This window comes from Apteryx rowi, unplaced genomic scaffold (genome assembly GCF_003343035.1).
Source record: "Apteryx rowi isolate R43461 unplaced genomic scaffold, aptRow1 scaffold_447, whole genome shotgun sequence".
NCBI lineage: Eukaryota > Metazoa > Chordata > Aves > Apterygiformes > Apterygidae > Apteryx > Apteryx rowi.
Genome location: NW_020450702.1, coordinates 10,596 through 31,167, shown reverse-complemented (window position 1 = coordinate 31,167; position 20,572 = coordinate 10,596). Strand labels below are relative to the sequence as shown.

General features: G+C 37.9%; 1 protein-coding gene across 6 annotated transcripts in view; it reads right to left on the bottom strand.

Annotated features, from left to right (window-relative positions):
* SRBD1 (S1 RNA binding domain 1) overlaps positions 1-19,103 on the bottom strand; it is a 142,794-nt gene extending 123,691 nt beyond the window's left edge. For 3 of the 6 annotated variants that reach the window (XM_026077067.1, XM_026077071.1, XM_026077072.1), the window contains exons 1-10: positions 18,993-19,103; positions 14,299-14,424; positions 12,624-12,706; positions 12,000-12,165; positions 10,569-10,937; positions 8,777-8,943; positions 7,832-7,949; positions 7,551-7,689; positions 4,757-4,853; positions 3,187-3,322 (exon numbers count right to left, since the gene is read on the bottom strand). In XM_026077067.1, the coding sequence (XP_025932852.1) occupies positions 3,187-3,322; positions 4,757-4,853; positions 7,551-7,689; positions 7,832-7,949; positions 8,777-8,943; positions 10,569-10,937; positions 12,000-12,165; positions 12,624-12,706 (1,275 nt within the window). In that variant the 5' untranslated portion in view covers positions 14,299-14,424; positions 18,993-19,103. Of the gene's footprint in view, positions 1-3,186; positions 3,323-4,756; positions 4,854-7,550; positions 7,690-7,831; positions 7,950-8,776; positions 8,944-10,568; positions 10,938-11,999; positions 12,166-12,623; positions 12,707-14,298; positions 14,425-15,072; positions 15,230-18,992 lie in introns of all 6 variants that reach the window. The other 3 variants (XM_026077068.1, XM_026077070.1, XM_026077069.1) reach the window with 3 other exon arrangements.
* Between the last annotated feature and the right edge of the window lie 1,469 nt (positions 19,104-20,572).

The window sequence follows — 20,572 nt, the reverse complement described above, 5'->3', positions numbered from 1 at the left end:
AGATGTAGAGCAAAGTTAAGGTTGCATACAGGCCTATATCTTGGCAAAAGTACTTGGCAAAGCATGCAAAACTATGTTATATATAAGTATAATATATATTATTATATACTATATATTATATATAAATAGTAAATATAACAAACTATTTTTATCTATATATAAAAAGTATATGCAAAACTTAGTGAGTCTCAGTAAATCTGGGACATAAAGATCTGTGATATAATATGAAAGCTGTATTTTTTTGATAAATGGAATAAGATTTGATAAAGGCCTTCAGCTGATGACCATTTTCAGTGTAGTATTTTATCTGTATAAATAAATACAATCCTTTCTGTGGAAGTCTGTAAAGAGGTGATTTAAAGTTGCTTTCCACTTTTCCATCTAGCTAAATATATGGAGAATGCTCATCTATGAGCAGTCACCAAAGGAGCAGAAAAGGCCTTCAAAATAATCAGTTTTACAGACTGTACCCAAACACAGCTATTTAACATACAGTCTTGGGGGGCTAGAAAGTTTTGAAAATTCCTCCTCAAATTTCCAACTTCTCTACCTCATTTGTAGGTATAGGCTTCTTCTAGAAGTTCTGAACCAAAGCACAGGAATTCTTAACTTAAACTTCTTAAACATTTCTCTCAAAGCAGATTCAAGAATACATTTTTACACAGCTTTCTGAATACAGATAAGACTTTTCTTCAAAGTCTTAGATGAAAAGACTTTAAGGTATCAAAAAATAAGACTGTAATCCAAGAAAATAAAAGTGAAACACTGATCATTTGCATTAGCAGGATAATAAGGTCTGGTAAATAAAGAGATGGAAGATTATGAGCAAGACTAGTGCAATACTAAGGTCTAAGTTTAAGGATAAAATGGCAGATAAAACACATTTTTCTTTCCTTATTTCACCATCAAAAAGCAAAAGTGAGAAAAAGAAAGAAACCAGAAAGTTAACAAAAACAAAACAACAACAAAGTTGCAACATTTTGAGAAAATCAAGAACTTAAATGCCAAACTGCACATGTCAGAGATGATCATAAAATGCCTTTGTTCCCTGACTAGCACAGAAGAGCCCTAGCATGACTGAGGCCCTGAAACTTCAGCAAAGCACAAACAACTTGGACCTTCAATAATAGAGAAGTGTTCAATATGTTAGAATAAGTCATAATAGTTACATACAGAAGATGAAAGACAACAAGTAAGAGTGCAGAAGACATCAAGTGATAACAGGACTACTTGGTGAAAACATAATAGTTATTACTTTGCTGAAGACCAGGAAGAGGAAAAGAAAGAGGCATTAAGTTTACTGTCTAATAAAAAGCAAGCAAACAAAAACGCTGAAAGAAACACAGATTTTGAGTTAATCCTAACATCAACTAGACAAAATGAGGACATGTCCTGGATGAGGAGCAGCGCAGCCACGTGGTCAGAATCTGGTTTCTAGCCCTGGCTCTGCCTGAGCAACAGTCTCCCTTATGCAAAATGGAAGCAAAATTCTGCCTTAGACAAAAGTAAACCATATCATCACTATTCCAGAAAATACTTGAACACCCAATATAAATCACACATCTCAACATTCACCACTCTCAATGCTGGAAATGCTAAACGCTCTGTGACAACCAATGTGTTCAAATATTCATTTAACAGAAAAGCAGCCAAAGGAAAAACCCATACTGCTTAACACTTAATCTCCTGGTGAATCTACAAACCTTTGTGATATTTCATCACAGTAGTCTTGGTTTGCTCTTTTGACTTTTCCAGACTCTTTAGACACAAGTTTGCACCAGATGATTACTGATATAAATACAGGAAACTTTCTTACTCAGTACAAAGAAAACAAAACAAGTACCTCTTCACACATGTATAGAGGGCCTGCCTATTAAAATCACTTGTAGTAATATTGTCCTGTACCCCACACTGAAGTCCATATTATAGGGTGGTTTAAAATTAGTTTGCATATGCTTGCGAAATACTTCTCCTAACAAATTCATTTCAAGACAGGCAGGAAAATCCATTATTAATTCAAAAGTGTCCTACTGTTTTAAAATGGCAACCAGAGAGAAAATGAGAGCCTACCAAAGATTACAAAAGGAATTCAGTTGCAAATTAAGACAGCCATCTAAACTAAAAGGATGTTTTCAGTTGGAATCATCTAAAAAATAAATAATTTTTTTTTTTTAAAGCTCTGCAACTGTGACTGGGAGGAGAGACAGTTCATGTGGTGATTAGCAATGCATCAGTGCAGAGGTCTTGACAGTTGCATTACAGAGGGCATCACAGTTCAGCAGCTGAGCTTCAGTTGCAGGGGCAGCCTAGCTGTTGAGGCAGTCGCTCATCAGCATGTAAGATTGCTTCATCCGTCATTCCTTTTCCTAGTCATATAGATCTAGGCTTGTAGCTTGGGATAACCAAAGATGTTTTAGAGAGGCAATACTGATGACCTGCTAAACATACCCCTGTTTGCAGGGGCTAGTGCATGGGACATTCCTCAGAGCCTTTTTATTTGGATTGTTCAGCTTCTACAAGAAGCTGCTGCTGATGAGAGCTGCTTTTATAGGTCACCTTCCAGCTCAATGTTTTAGAGCTTTCCCTAATGCTTTTCACCAGTTTCACCTGACAGGTTTAGAGCCAAACAGCTCAGAGGACTCTGGCCACAAGCACAGTTTGAGCTGACTCAGCAGCACAGCAAACATCCAAAGGCAACGCAAAGAGTAAGTTTATCTGAGTTTGCTTCCAATGCTTACACTAACCACAAAGCTTCCACTACTCTGCCACTACTCTTATCACCTAGCCTTTATCCCCCTCCTCATAACACTTGGTAAGTGCTTGACACCAGTGGAAGGGAGGGAGGGGGAAGCACATGATTTATTACCGTAGAGAAAATAAATCATACCAGTATTGAAATCTCTGATACTAGCCAAACTGTTATAAATATTTGTTTAATAAGAATTTGTTTAATAAAAATCAGTTAGACAACAGAYAAACTGAGGATCCTCTACTCAGTTTCTTAACACAGTGCTTAAGAGTTTAGTCCTGTATTTCAAGAATCCAAAAGTCTCCGTTATCTTTGGTAATTGAAATGTAAAATCAAATATCAGTAAAATCAGTTTTAAAGCAACAAAATTCAAAAGCAAAGTCATCACTGCTACAGTTAAAATTGTAACAAATAAACCCATAATTTTGTAAGTGTACCTGATGATGCTGAATGTTCTTTATATTACAAGAAAACTCGTGGTATAGTTGGAATTTATCAATATCTTTCTCATTTATATTTTTGGATGACGCCTTTGCCAAAGCTGACTGGATACAAATGTATCTTTGCTGACATCTAAATACAAGAAACAAAATGTTAATAAGGTTTTTAAACATGAAACTTTTAAAAGGTGCTTGTATTAAGTAAAAAATGAAGTTTGGAGTCTGCCCAGTTACAAGTTACATTAACTCTGTAATCATCTGCAGAACTGTATTACATATCTTAATGCTGAGACTGAAATGACTATACCGAATGGAGTGTACCAACAGAAGAAAGCAAACTTCAGAAAATGCAGACCCAGGCCTTCTTGTGAAAGGCATGGTTACTCAAAAGCCAACATCTGCACTTCAGTTTGGTCACTTAAAAACTTCACACGACAAAGTTTAGGAAGTTGCAACAAAAGTTATAAAAGTAGTCTATGTAATACAAATGTAACATCTCTCTTTTATTTCTACCCAGTGTCAGAACTGACTTCTTGCTTTGAGCACCTAACACTCACAGAAATATTAATTACTTTATTTTTAGAAGTAACTTAAGTTCCAAGCAGCTAGCTTCCTGGATACTCTTCAAAAGTACTGCATGTTAATGATTATTATACATATAACATGTATTAATTTAGACCAACACGATACATCTGTAGAGCACCATGGATCCAATTAAGAAGCTTCTGGTTGTCTGAAGAATGAAAATGGTAGTCTGATAATGACAGCATGTTCTGTACAAAACAACCCACACATTGAAATTAGCCTTTTGATGAAGTTGGCCATTACTCACCACAAATAGCAAACAAGGGTCAACTAAGCAGAATTGAGCAGATTCAGACTAACACTGTATATGCCTAAGAAGGTACCTGTTCTTTGATAAACCTCTTCTCTGTCCCAAATGGTATGCAGCAGAGGAAAAAGAATAGTGAGCAACTAGTCCTCTGTCACTGAACCCCCAGATATGACAGATACCGTGAAGTCATTATATAAGAAAAATTAAATTCAGCTAGCACAGTCCAAGGATCAATAACTCCTGCTTTAAAAACTGTAAGATTTACTTGCTGATTGACTATCAATGCCATAATCAACCATTACCTCATGTTCTCTACACTAACAGAAGTCAAGCACTAAATTTTACAGCAGCTGCTTAAGCAGACACACCTCTGAAAAGTTGTAGCTTGAACGAATGATGAGATTTCCCTTACAGTTTGATATTTTTCCCTTATAGATCACCCTGTAACTGCAAGGGAGACCAGTTCCATCTGTAACAATGCCACAGAGAATTTTGCACTCTTTGGGAGTCACAATATCTTGTTACGTTCTCAGGCAGATTTCTCCATCACAGACAGCTGGACAGGCAGAAAGGCCAAAGAATGCCTCCAGCACAAGTGAAGGAATGGGCATAACACAATCTCATAGTAAAACCGTTTTCACATCATTAGAAAACAGTAAATTGTATCTGCACACTAGGAGACTGAATTTTACCATGCAACCTGGAAAGCTTAGAAAGTAAATCCAAACTTACAATTTCCTGATGAAATCCAGTGTATCTTTATCTTTCGCAAACATGTCAGCTAAAATGTGCTGTACTCCAGCCTCTACCTCCTGGATGGTTGAAAGTCCTTAGAAGAAAAGATGGTTAGTAACTACAAAAAGGCTAAAATGACAAAGTACTCTGCAGAATTGCATAAGCACAAAGAAATATCCTTAAATATATACAAACTGGAAGAAAACTGATAGAAGATGTTTGACTAATTTGCAGAGGTTGCACCAAAAAATCCTAGTTTGTTAGAATTTTTTATTAACTGAGCTTCCTTTCTAAAACATCTGAAACCATTATCATATTTTTATGATTCTAGAGTGATCAATGCAATCAAAAAAAAAATTAAAATGAGAGAACAAGAATCATTTCTTGAGGCCAATACTAACAGGTCTTGACATTTATGATGCAAAGGAATCAAACTACTTACAATAGTAAAGTTGGATATTTGAGTATAATTTGTGAGGTTTTAACAAAATGAGTAATCACAGCAGAAGTTCACACACTCTTTTACTGATACGGGAAGTACTTAGTATCTTTGCAAGCAATGCCGTCCTTTCTGTACGTAATAGTTTTATATTTCTACTGGTTTGCAGCAGGAGTTTGCACAATGACAGTTCTGAGGTCAGGGCTGCCTCATCCTCTCCCATGAAAACACTGTTCAAACAGTGAAGTTACAAAATGTCTCCATAGCCAAATTATTTTAGAGACACGATAGCAAAATCATTCAGCTTTCCAATACACACAGAGACACTCACAGAGACACCCAGAACTCTCCCTCGCTTCAAAGGACTGCTCAGATTGAGCTTTCTGATGCATCACATGCAAAAAGGTGGCACTGTGTTCTTCTCAGCATGGAAGTGCAACTGGCCAGAACCAGAAGGCTATGGAACAAAACTGACATCTTGTATTTTAAATCAATATATCTAATCCTGTTTCTGGCAATAGCCAGTAACAAATGCTTCAGAGCAAAACACAAGAATCCTAGATTTGGCAGACATGGGATTGTCTCCTACAATACACATTATTTTTTTACTCTGCTCTCTCCTAGACTGTCTAATGCCTTGCAAGAGGTTCAATATCCTTTTGAAGAAACTGTGTAGCTCTAATAACTACTATTTTTCTGGAATTCACGAGCGCTAGTCAGTTTGAGCAGAAAGCCCCCTTCTTCCATTCTTGGGTTATGACACATGAAAAAAATCCCATACTTGTCTTCTCTAGATGATTCATTAATTTTTACATACCTTTAAAACAGTCTGTTATTCCATATCTGCCTAAGGTACCCCTCTCCCCACAGTGTTTTCAAAATAAATATTTGCGCAGATTTTTTTTTCCTCATTACACAATTGATAGTTTTTGTTATTTCTGTGGTTACCTTGAAGTATCCTTTTGGAATAGGTAACAAATCAGGAACAGAGTCTCCAGGTCACACCATAGATATTTAGAAACATACTGAATTTTGTATGTGGTACACCACCTTATTCCTCATGGTAGTGTTACTAACCTTTTTCAAGTAAAAAGAGCACTTTGAGCACAATTCTTCATTGAGCCGTCCATAACAAATACACAGTTTTTATTCAAACTATTACCATTAATTCAGAACCCTAATATCCACGTTGTTTATATTTGTCCTTTCAGTGTACTGGAAACCACAGTAAACTCAAAGTTTGAGAGTACTTTAATTTCCTTATCAAGAAGGATCAGGTCTACAAGTAGACTCTTCAGAATGTTAAGAAGAGTTCATTAAATATATAAACATATTTTGTTAAAAAACCTGGGCTCAAGTTCCTATGCAAAACACTACACCTGGGGCTTCCCCCTAGCTAGAGCCCCCAAAGGACCCAGCCACTCTTCAGCCAACTCAGGAAGGCATCCCATCTTGGATCTACAAGTTGTGTAAGGAAAGATGTGAACTCTGAAGCAAGAGAGGTACCAGCTGCTCAGGGGGAGCCAAGATCAGAAAATTTGTCAAATGATTTTCAATGCCAAGGTAGGGTCACTTTATAAATGATATTTAAGTAAAAGGATGACTTAAGCTGGAAGTCAGGTTCAGCATTAGTATGTTAAAATTCAAAAAGTAAAATCTTAGGGCAGGGGAGAAGAAAAACATTTCTCTATTTTAACACCATACAGAAGGCTGCAACAATGTTGATTTTTTTTTGTCAGAGATTGCCCCCTACAGATTCACCCATAACTGCATTCATAAAGAAACAGAATTCTGTAGTCTATATACGTTACAATCATATAGTTTAAGTTCCTGCTCAAATTTCAGAGATTATATTTTCTGCAACCCCTACTGTCATCCAAAAGGAAAAACTCTCCTACTCCCTCTCAGCCACTAAGGCCAATTTTTTATTAAGATATGCTTTGATGGGTGACATTTACTTCTGTGAAGAGTATGAGCATAAGCTTCTTATAAAATCAGGGTCAAATTTTCAGTTAACGATTCAAATAGGATTAGAACCATGGAAAGGTCTCAGGTGTGTAGTGCAATTCTCTCTCTCCTACAACCAAATACAGACCTGAACTATCCCCTAATGTCTCCAGGCTTCTTTTTAAGGTATAGCACAATTACTACCATTTTGAATATAAAAGACAGGAAACAAAGCAGAAATATGACCCTAAATTTAAATGTTACTGCATCTTGCTAAAATATCTGTGGAATTTAAAATAGTTACATAACTTCCAACAACTTATGCACAACTAAAAACATTTAAAACCCTTTTAAACCATTTTAAGGCATTTAAGACATTACTGCTCATAGAAGCAGAGTGCTTACCTTTGATATTGGGTCTAACGTAAGAAAAGAGATTGAGTTCCATAGGATTCTGCAGAAGAGAAAGAGCAGCAGGTTCTAATCCCAGCTGCTTTGCTCTCTGGGCTTTGGTGCCTTTACTTCCAGTTTTATAAGGCGCAGACTTAAAACAAACAAAAAAAAACCCTGTTACTAAAAGACAGGGAAATATACTAGTCATGCTATATACTTTTCATTATGCACTATTTAGTTGTGCAAGATTACATTTAACTGAAACATGATCTAAAAAAGATTAATACACTGACCACATGGTCTAATTCTTCCAAAGTTCTGCAATTTAATAATGCTGTTAACAGGCCTCCTGATAGTTTCCCTTCTTTCTTCAGCTTTTGTATCATTGCATGTGTCTTCTTTGCAACAGTACTAAAACACAAGAGATAATATTAACAGTAACTTTTCACAGTGGACTTAAACACACTATTTGCTGTGACTTTGTCTCCTACACTGTTAAGTAGTGTGTTTGCTCTCTGAACCCCCTGCAGAGTAAATTGCATGTTAATCTTCAACAAAATAACTGTGACAATCCAAGAAAACTCCTATTTCTCTCCTACTTTAAGTAGTTCAAAACAATATCAAAATACCTTGTGTTAGCTTTAAGAAAAATGAACAAACAAGGGTGAGAGTCATTCCTGTTATATATATTTGTGCAAGGTGACTAGCCTAAAAGCCAAATTCAAAGGCTCTAAGTTAAATGAACGTTGATGAGCACTTACAGCTGTAACTCACATCAAGGTAGTTCTGCAGCCTCAAGTACAGGGTACCAGATTTTAAACTCTTAGACCTTCAACAGGGTATGTATGACACTATCCAACAACAGCAGACAGCAGAAGTATTTTGTTATCAATTCAATTACTTGTCAGGACAAGAACCATCTCAGGCCACATCCCCTCTTTGGGAAGAATCTCTTGCTAAGGGATAGCCCAGGATTAAAAAGGGAAGACACAATGTTGACAGAACAGCTCACAAGTCTGTTCCCTCACCATCTCAAGAACACAGAGCTGCCCTGAAGCAGATTTTGCAGGCCATCTCTTTGTTGTTGCAGTTTTAAATTTTCTGCTTCAGAGTCCCTTTGTAATTGTAGTGTGTACAAAACACCGTAACACACACAGCAAACACAGAAGCAGCAGTAGGCTGTTACCTCCCTCCCCTTTTTCCTCTCCCCAGACACTTCCCTGTATTAGCTTACTCACCGTAGCTCTTCCAGTGTTTGCTGTATTTCTCGCAAGGCATCAGCCTCCAGATTATTGATGAGCTCTTTTCGATACCGAGCAATAAAGGGAATTGTGTTTTCTTCTTGAAAGAGGCGAATTAAGTTTGCACATACCCATGGTTCAACACTTGTTCTTTCTGACAAGACCTGCCACAAAAAAATGAACCATTTTAGAAAGGTGGTAGACTTCAAGCAGCCTCTCACTTCAGGTTCAAAATCAAGCCCAGAATAATATGCTGACTAGTAGGGACTACTGTTCTAAGACAGAGTGCTGGGGCTTCCCATGCGTCCTGTCACCACATCGAGTACTTTAAAAACACACAGCAACCAAAGTTTCCAGAAACTTGTGACTAAGAAAGAAAATTCAGAAAGGAATGCCTCTTGGGACCAGGACAATCCAATTATATTGAAAATATTCATTTTAAACATTTAAGTTGATTCTCTTAACAGAATAAAAAAAATGAAATCAGAAAGAAGACAAACTGCCTACAACAAGTCAAAACTTGGATTTTTTTTAAACCAATACCAACAAACTTTATGATTAAACAAAAAACTCTAAAGTCAATCCAAATCCCACTGTCAATAATTAGAAACTAGAATGATGTTACCAAGGACTTCAACATGAATCAAGCCTCACAAAATTAAACATGTTTTTGTACAAATAGGGCTTTCTAAAGATATAGTCATAGTGTATGGAAAAAGGAAATGAGGATAAACTAAATGGCTATATTTGCGTTTGTGTTATCTTAGAAACTTTTTAACTATCCTGGTTTGTTCTTCACTATACAGTAGTTATTTCCATAGACAGCTGATTTAAAAGCCTTTAAAAAGTTTTACTCTGAAGCCTAAAAATATAACAACACCTGCATAGTCATATTTACTGCATTTAGAACAGTAATATATTTATGGTTATAAAACATATACTTTAACATACTTGTCTACACAGCTAATTCTAGCTAGTAGCATACGGCACACAAGTTTCACTGTAGGGATCTGAAAGATCAAATTCTCCATCTGCACTTCCAGGAACATTCTAAAAGACTCAGAAACAGTATTTTATAACCATTTTAAGCACAGTAGCAAGTATGATAGGATGTACCCAATCTATTCCCCATTCTATTCATATCAAAATGTTCTATAGCCATATCCGACCTCCCAGAGCAAGAGCTACCCTAGAACTGTTTTTAATTGAATGGCTTCAAAGTTAACACCCTACAGAAAAAGATCTCTCCACGATGTCACTGTTGTTCCAAGAATCTCCACTGATTCTCCTTCCTGATGGTATTGTAGATTGATATGTACTCTCAAATGTGTCTCTACAACCAAATGTACTAACTACTAAATCTTACAATTAGTTTAGTTAGTACACACTAGCTAAATCTTAAATGCTGGAAACTATGCACACAGGCATCCCAAATCTATCAACAATCATTCCTGTAGGATTTTCAGTTGACCATACTATCCACCAAAACCATGTCGTGGTACAGAAGAAATGTACAGTAAACTGTTACAGGCAAGCTTTGTACTAATGACTTCGTAAGTCAGGGATATTAAAATTATGTTCAAGTTCAAACTTGTGACACCAACAACCAACATTTATACATTTATCAAGACAGTTTACGTAGAGGTTAAATGACTATTTAATAGCACAGTGACCCACTGACACTCCAACTGAAGCCAAGAGGACTCAAACTGTATCTTAGATTCCAAGTCCTAATCACGTAAGGAAATGGTTTCACTGATACCTCAGAGAAAAGGAAAAGATCTCATACCTGTACCATGTCCCAGTTCATTTCAAATTCTTCTTTTACTTTGTTGCCTCCTGCATGTTTTACTGGCTTTCCTTCAAGGCATGTAGTTGACTTAATCCTTTTAAAAGGTGGTTCATCAAATGTAAAATCTTCCTCAGATTGCTCGTGTTTCACTTGCTTTCCCACCACAAGAACACTTGTTGAGGGTTTTTCATCACTCTCTAAGCTGTTTAAGTTCTTCCCTTGGAAAGAATTTAATTGCACTTTTTTAGGCACCTCTGGCTTTTTATTTAAAATTTTCAGATTAGTGCCTACATCTTCTTCCTTAGGTTTCGAAAGAGGCACTCCATCTTTACTACCTTCTGCAGGAGCAATAGGCAAGGATACATCCTGCAAAAACAAACAAAATCATCACTGAGACCATGTTAGGCATTGACTCCAATAAACTGGTTCAACAACATTTCAGTCAAATCCATAGAAGACTTGATACCAGACATCATTTTCCCAAGTGCCTCTGTCTTGCAGGGAAATGTCAAGCGAGACATGAAGTTACCTGAAATCTTTCTTGTGTGGAGGAAAGAAAGAGATACAAACATACCCAGTGAGCTGTAATTTAAAAGGTAAAATAAAATTATCCTAGAAAGATTTTAATTGGGTTCTCCTACAGAAGACAGCAATGTGCAGTTTGTACTTCCACTCATCTGAGCAAAACAGGGAACAGCAAGGCAGGGAAAGCACACTTCTAACAAGGCATTAGGTGCAATGTGGGAACTGGAACTGAGATGTGGTCTGCTAAGATACTGTTTAGCTTGGGCAAGTCCTAAGTTCTTTCCTGAACTTCCCCACAGCTCTTCTTCAGAGTCCAAGAATGGATTTCTCAATATGACATCTATGTCAAATCATCTAAAAACATTAACATAAACTAGGAGGACTGACTTCTGTCACAGTCCAACCTGTCATAGCAATCTTTGAAAAAAGTAACTTCTATCAAAATTGTATCTTATATTGATCATCATAAATTGCCATCCTTTACTGAGTCAAATAGCCATGCAAAGAAATATATGCACAAGACTTCTTTTTGTTGTGGTACCCAGTTGGTAAAAAGGTAAAAGAAAAAGATGCAACACTGAAATCAGAGACATTAGTGTGTTTAGTTTTCCTTATAGAAAGGAGAACATTTTTATTCATTTACTGTTGTTGTTCAATAAGATCTTCAGGGAAAACTATGTCAATAATCACTGACCAAAGTTTTAAAAGAAGGCCCTTAGTTCTGAGACGCTTAAATACTCAGGAAAGGCAAGTTTATCAGATATACTGAACATTCACTGTGTGGAATCTGACATGTTGATCACTCAGAGTCAGGTAACCAAGTGAACCAAGGTTAGAAAAATTCTGCCCATATTTTACTTGCAGTCCACAGTAATTGTATGCCTCTTGCTTACAGATACTCACCAATTCCTCTTTTATTGCTATCTTCTTGACCCTTTTCCTGGCCACAGTTGACTGTGGAACAGCAACTCTTTTAGGTCTGGACTCATTTTTCTTTGGCAGCCGAGGCCTCTTGGCAATTTTGCTTTTTGGCTCCCATTCCTCCTCTTCCTCCTCTGATTCAGAGCTCCTGAAAAACAAATGAGTAAACAATATTGCTTGTGAGAAGAAGTGTGTAAGTAAGCTAGTCCAGATATTTTCTGACATAAAAGGAAGCGCACAGGAGAGAGACGCAAAAAGGTAGGCAGACTCAATAAACACAGGTCTTTCATGCTGCGGCAGAGCTAATGCCTGGAACAAATTACCAAGCTTTCTTGAAGCTGGTCAGTGGGATGGGTACACACTTGATTCTGTTGGGACAACTGGCAATTCAGTTTTACACCATCTTCACTGTGAGCACGAAGCAGCAAAGGTAATTTTTGTTTTACAATTTAACAGAAGTTTTGTGTGCTAAACCTTTTTATCAGCCTCTCAGAAACCAAGTGTTGTTCTTATGAAACCACTCAAGCTTTGCACAAACCATTAAAGAACACTTTTGTAACATATATGCACACCAGAAAAATGATTCTAAGAAAAAAGAAATCTTACAAATTAAGAAATGAAGATAATTCATCATCTTCTGATATAAGGGGTTTGGCTTCAGATTTCACCCTCCTTGGTAGAGATGACATCTGAAACAGAGCGGAGAAGAAGGAAACAGAACATTTGGTTTAAGATATATTCTCTTACTTAGCGCTTTAACTCACTACATGTGAGTTAAACTAGCGTATCCTCAATGTCTTCACCAATCACAAAGAAATATAAACTCTCTCTGGAAGAAATTTAAGTATCTAAGAATTTAGGCTACATTCAACAGTCTTCTCAGCTTCACCAACAGACAAACCAGTACCAAAGACTTTCAAATTATTTTTCCCTTCAAATGGAGGTAAGTGTTGGGCTTGCACACAGAGGTACCCTGAGTACTGCTTCTCACATATATTATTGGGTGTCACTTAAATACTGTGCCAGTCCTGCCTCCATCAACATTCTAAGAAACAAAGAAAACAAAATTAAGATCCAAGAATGTGAGCTAGCAGCTGGTTTTGATGTGGACAGGATTGCAGGAAGATTTTCCAATTTGATCTATAGTTCCACCTCTAAGGACTTTATGTTGCTTGTATTCATAATAAAAGCAATGATTTTAAAAGAACTATTCATTAACATACCGAACATGCATAAGGCAATTACCAAAGATAAAAATATATACAATTTTCTTCACAGAAGACAAAAAAAGCAAGATCAGTAATTTACTGAGATCTCTCTGTATATCACCCTGTAAAAACGTTCAACAAGTTTCTACGAAGACCATGACCACCTTTCTTCATTTGCCTGCTTCTGGTTTCTAAATCCCGCCTTTGGGCCTTAACCACCACATTAAAACATTTTGGCTTATCCTGAGTAGAAAACAAAGCTATACATAAAGACACTTACTTATAGAAATGTATTCTATTTCCCCAGCCAAAAGGAAGGCACTGACCTTCTCCTGACTTGAGATTCATATCTACAGTAGTTGCGTTTTGGTTAATCAGTTTTAGAATTTTTGGCAATGGTTGGTGCCATCAATTTCAATCATCATGTTTGGCAAATTTGGTTACAAAATTTAAATTCCTTCAAAACCTTACCTGACAAAATTAAAAAAACAAACCAAAACAAAACACCCACCTCAAACACAGCATTTCTATAACTACAAAATTAATGAACTTCAATTGCCTATATTAAAATCTCTGGTACAGTTCATTCCTTCCACTCTATTCTCCAGCCCTCATACCCAAATAACTTTTAGCTCCTTGGTCTTCAAGTCAGCATTGCCATAGTAGGCGCAAGCCTTGAAGTCCCATGTTTGCACATACAAACTGAATAAACTTAAGCTGCTTTGCAGAGCGCCCTTTAACTCAAGTTCATTCTGGCCTCTATTCAAGCACTAGAAACATAACTATTGTTATAAATGACTTTCAGCAAGTTTTCCTTGTAAAATAGTACCAGAAATTACTTAAGTGACAGTTTTCAACACCACAGTGGAAGAAGTACAATTGAGGCCCAATTCAAACAGCACTAGCTATTAGCTTGCTTGCAAAACCCCTTCCTGTGGCAAACGTCATGGTCAGAAAAAGGTCAGTTCTCCAGTGTTGTTCCACTGACTGAAATCACATTATGTGAATGATTAGAAAACAGGTCTGGCACAGGAAAACAGAAATCTCCACAGAAGACAATTAGTATTACTCACCTTATTAGCTTTCCCAGTGACTTTTCTTCTTCTCCGCTGTCAATTCAGAGACACCTGCAACTTCACCCAGCCACTCTGCTTCTGTTTTCCTTTGCTCCTTACAGCAGAACAGTCATTATCATAACCCTGAATTAATTAGATATTTATTCCTGTTACCTCAGAGGCATGAAAATAATGTTTTCATTTTATATTGTATTTTAATCTGTGAATGGGGGAAACTGAAAAACATTATTCATTTTTGCAGCACCAGGATTTGCAAATTAGGTAATGCCACAGTCAGATGGATCTCTGATCTTTTTTGTATGCACCTTTCACACGGTCAAGTCCCACAGTTCTCTCCATTTCTGAACTAGGCATTTAGTGCAAAATATCTTTATCAGTCATGCGTCTTCAGCTAATCCAAGTTATTTTGTTTAATATTACAGGCAATTTTGGGAGCTAGCGATCAGTATTTAAACACTCTAATCAGCTTCTTTGTAATTACCCATAGAACCATAGCAAGGAAAAAGGAAAAAGCCAACAAGCATGTTCTCTCACCTGAGTTCAGCATTCCCCTTAGATAGCACTCCTCTCAAAACCTCCCTGTTAATTTGGGACACCTACCATAGTAACAAGATTAGGCTTAGCGAAAAGCCCAGGTAGAGGAAAGCTTCATCCTGAAGATGTTTTTTCTGCTAATATTTCCCCCTCACCTAAAGAGGCCAAGGGCAGGTTCCCAAAATATCTTGATATCTATATTGCTACATTAAGTACCAATAATTAGAGCAAGCTTACATTATAAAGCTTATTCTACATCCTGCAGTGCAACACTGGTGACTGATTTAACCCCTTGCATCAGCATAAGAATAGAAGATGTCTTTAAGTCTGATTCCACTTGTCTTCATCCAATGAATGAAGCAGAAGTCCCATACAGCAAATATAAGAAATATCACTGGAAAGCATGAAATACAATAGAAAGTGATATGTAACAGGGCTAAGGCTTTATATGTCACTTCAATTTTTATATTTGTATCACTTTTGATTTCTTGGATTTTCTACTTAAAAAACAATTAATCATCTTTTAAGCATTTGTTGCATTCCTTCAGAAAGCTGGAGAAGTATCAGATACATGTAGTGAATGCAGAAGATGAACAGACAGATCTGTCCTCTGTCATACTCAACAATATTTTGCCAGCTCTTACGCAGACTTAGTGAGATGAGTGAGATGGCCTCAGATATATAAACTAAACTTCAAGTTTAATTATATTATTAATCTGCTAAATTTTCTTGAGAAAAGTGGTAACTTGGTTCCTAAAGGTTTTTATACCTGCACTTACAAGTTAATTTAGACTAAGGTAAGACAAGCATTTAAATCACAATACTTATTTCAGAGTAAGTCCATGAACAAGCAAGCCATGGTCAGAAGCTACAATGAAAATAAAAGCCCAATACCCAAGAGCATGTGCCAGATGAATATCAAACATGGGGTATTAGAAAGGGAAAAAAAAAGTCATGATATTTCACTGTAAGGTGGGACCAAATCATAACAACCTCCCCTTCTAATAAAAGTATAGACAAAACCAGAGAAAAAATGTACTTCATAGAAAAAGAATCCTGCAGTTGCTCCATATATTCTTTTTGTTTACAAAGAATCATTTTTTGATTCAACTCCACAAAAATACTTCTGATCTGATTCCAAATTGCCAGACAGCTGTCTGCTAAATTTTCCTTCTGAGCTGCCTGCACTAGGGTGTGCTAACACCTACAGTCAATGACTAAGAAAAACATTTCTTCTGTGATTCAGTGTGGGGAGGCAGGGAAGAGGATGAAAAAGCAACACGCCTAAATGCCACTGATGATGATATATAAATATTACAGAATATTTTTTAAAGTTAAAGTTGTCTGAAGTGAGGAAGGAAGAATCAAGTAACAGACAAATGCAGACATGCTTCACATGGGGCATCTAATATGTCAATTGCACTGACTACGTGACAAAGCAATCTACAACTTATTGCCTGCTTCGTGTTTTGCTTCTGCTGGGATACGGTATGGTCCCCTGTGTCGTGCAGAGTGGACTTTTTGAGAGGAGAAAAAAAGGGTTCCTACCTCAAATGTTTAGTGGGCTAGGAACAGCTTTTTATACCCTTCCACAGCACAAGGATCAAGACAGTGTGAAGCTGGCCACTTAGCTCCTATTATATTTTCAAGATAGACTGGCTTGAGTGACAAAACTGGCTTTACCACTTCCTTTTCTGAAGCCTCCAGGTAACCTTACAGAATCAACTGAAGGCCTATAAACTTAGATTTATATCCTAAGGAAAGAAACTATGGATAGTATAGATTTGTCTCTCTTTTTCCAAATCCAGAAAATTCCCATAGTTGTAGAAGAGCCAATTACATGACTGAATGCTTCTTAAAAAAATGAAGAGTTATCAATTTAAACCTGAGAGAAGTCAGAACAATTTTTTCCCCCCTCCTCTGTGTTCAGCATTGATGTACCTCACGGCAGATGCTTGCAGTGTCTGGGTTACTGGAGACTCCTGTACTCCTGTAGCAGTCGAAGGAAGTCAACACACAGTATCCAGTAGGTTATCTAACCACCCTGTGTAGGTTTCCATTGGCCTGGCAAAGGGTGTATTGAACTCCTAGAGCTTTGTTCTAGCAGCTCTCCTAGTACCTGAAGCCAACAAACTTCCAAGTGAGGTTTGCTAACTCATTTTGCTTCCTTTTTTGTATCTTGTCAGAAACTTAGCAGTAATTCAAAAAAGCTGTTCCTTGAGGAGACAATCATCTTACCAACACTATTTTACTTCTGTGCCAGACAACTGGAACTGGGAGCAGAGAACTTCTGCCTCTCACAAATACTTTAGCTCCCAACTCCTTTTTCATTTTGAATCTGTACACATACCATATTTTGCCTCTGTGCAATAGGCTGAAATCCTAATGGAGAACCTTCACGCTAGACCCTTTGCCATATTCAGGCAAATCAAAACTCTTCTGTTTGTCCTTCTACCAAATGTCAGCTGGCAGCTTGAAGCATCACTGCCAGAAATGTCTGAATTCTCTCTGCTTGATACACTCAGCAATTGCTAAGGGCTTGCTTCTCTGAAAACACAAAACAGTTCAAGCATGTTCTTCAAAAGTACTCCCTGCTTTCAAAAGAAAGACGACCTTCCAGAATTAACATGCTGACCAGTGAAGAAGAGTTGAATCTATTCACATCATTGCTATCGTAGATAAATATTCTCTCCATCCAATGCAGTACAACACACTGCAGTGATCTTGATGGCTGTAAATAGCACACTTTTCCCTGTCTGGCAGCTACTCATGAAAATAAGGCTAGTGTAGTCTGGTGTTGGGCCACACCAGGAATAAAGAGTGACCAGGGTAGCTCTTATTATTATTATTACCACCTCTTACCATACAGAATCTTAATACAGGTTTGCACAACACAATCAGCAAGGAAGTAATCATCCTCCTGTTTTCTCTTTCCAAACAGGAGTTCTAGGCAGTATGTAGAATGTAAGTAGGTTTAGGCTTTAAAGGCCTTACTATGTTAAGGAGCTATCTGAGTTTCATTTAGAGACCTTGAAAGGCTGATATTCTCTTCATCCTCTCTATTCACACAAAGATACAACCCATTAAAAGTAAATTTGGTCATATGTGAATCCAGGTGCCATCAGCAACTACTCACAGAAGGAAAAAAAGGTTTCTAAAGTCTTAACAATTTAAAAATAATTAGATGAGAGGAAAAAAAAAAAAATCCTCCTTCCCCCATCCACTCCCCGCCAAAACCAAGAAAACCCAGTGTTATCACAAGGCTGTCTTGTAACTCAACCATTAGAGCAACAATTTTCAAAATCAGAAATTGCTCCAGTAATCTTAACAGATTGTCACATCTTTTATAGTGCACTCCAGAAAAGAAGGTCATATTTAAAAGTTACAGAAAAGATTATACTTCTGCAGCATGATTAAGTGATGCCACTACGGTAAGTTTAAATCTCAAAACCCTACTACACAGCTCACATAATTTCCTCATAAATAAAAAAGGGAAATATAGATCTGAGTATCAACAATAGCTGCCTTACAATTCAATCAAATTGATTCTCTTTGCTGAAGGCACAGCATTAAAAGCTATACACATACACTTGGAAATTTATTTAATTTCAGTACCTACAAAAAATTCCTCTCCAGCAGAAAAGGACATGGAAGCATTTAAAGCTCTTTTCTAGTTAACGCAAAGTAATGCATTCCTTCTGTGACTATGTAGGAAGTTCCTGAATCTTTGCTCTGGATGCTCTGCTTTTATAAACTGAAGCAAGGATAACAAAATTTTGCATTTGGGCCTTTTCTTAAATCACATAGTTGCTTTAAAGCACATAGTAGTAGCCAAACAACAATTTATTAGAACACCAAGTGTCCAGGGCAGGAAAGAAAAAGCACTATGCATCCCACATGATAAGTGAACTTTTAGTACATTATTAGTAGCAGCAGAGTGGCCCACTTTAATAATAATATATAGGCTTTCAACAGGTTCATTTTGTTTGCCATTTTAAGACACTTCCATTGCATGCTAGAACTAAGATTATAAGAAAAAATCAAAATGTGAGTGTACTGTCAGCAGTGAAGAGGAAAAGATGTGACACTGTTTTATCATTCCAGATGGTTTTTAATCACCTGTAACACCTGAACTTCAAAATATAAATCCAACTTACTGGAAACCTCTTGAGGTTGAAGTGCTGGAGAGCTCCCATAAAGTTTTGCTCAAAAAAGTTGGTGCAGTAGCTTTCCAGGGACTTTTCCTGCACAAAGCCAGTCAGGACTGCCTGAAAAAGGAGTCAGAAATACAAATCAGAAGATTCCAGAGCTACCTGAAAAGTTGCAGTCAGAAAGAAACAGAGAGACAGAGAGTGCACATACACAGGAAAGCAGTCCCCAAAGCTAATCAGAAATGAAAAGGTATAAGATTATTAGGAGATATTACAGAAGTACCATCAAAAAGACAAAACACCAATGTTACACCCTTAGAAAGCACACTCTCTTCTGAATCTGTTCCAGTAACAACCACGCTCATTGGAGAAAGGAACCTGCAATATGTAGCAATCTATCAATGAATCAGAAGAGGTGTGAACAGGAGGAAAAAATATACATCCAAGTCCTAGGCTAATATTTAACATCAAATTACCTCATGTGCATGTAAACACACACACTTGCCATGCATTTTTTTAAATCCATCTCAAATGATTAAATCCTCAAATCACCTATGAAAGCAATCAGCATTATCCCAAACCAAGGGGAGAGTGCTTCTGATTCACTAACAGGCTGCTACATAATGTATTGCTACTTCTTCCCTCCAACCCAGTAAACTAGCCATAAGGCAGCTCTCCCATTCTGTTTAATGGGTTGTCTTTGTCACTGAAGGGTAACAAAGATGTGTCTTTCTTCCGCATGGTACAACCACAGCACAGCTTGTTGTACCAATAACATTCATTTGGGGTTCTTATCACAATGAGGAGAGTTGAGAGTAAATAGTTTGTTGCTGAGTGTTTCACTAGCATAGAAATCACTGTTTGCAGGCCCTGACATGTGACCAAACCTAAATGCACTTTATGTACTTCCAAGCCCCATCCTTCTGCCAGATGACACTCCACTTTCCTCAGATCTGATGACAGCATTCAAGATGAAGGACTAACAGAGCTGTTTGATACCAGCTTTCACCCCCAGTGCTAGGGAAATGCATTGCTATGTCAGCTCTCAGTCAGAAACCTATTATCTGAACCACACTCCAGTGCAGGAATCGGCAACCTTTCAGATCACTTCCTTTCCCAAACTGAAGGTTACACATACAAGAGGAAACTCGGCAGAAGCCAGGAGATGCTGTCTCTCTGCGAGCTGCACCTCGTCCTGGGCAAACAGGGCTCCTGCTCCCGCTCCCATCCCACCGAGCGGGTGCCAGCGCCTGGAGCCCCGGCTTGTTGCCAGCGCCTTTCAGGGGCGCCGCAGCCCTGTCCCGCCCTGCTCGCCCCCCGGGCACCTCTGCCCAGCCCGCCGACCCTACTCGAGGCGGAGGGGGTCCCTCAGCAGCCAAAAACTGCCCCCGGGGACTTCAGCGCAGCCAGTGCTTCGCTCTCCAGCGAGACTGGGGGAAGGGCGGGGAACAGAAACGGAAGCCCAGAGACGAGGAAAAAATGGGCAGCTTCCACCTGAATTTCGAAACAAAAGGCCGCCCCCGGCTTTCGCCCTGCGGCCGGCCCGAGGCGGCGGGGCGGGCCCAGCCCCGGGGCACGCAGCCGCC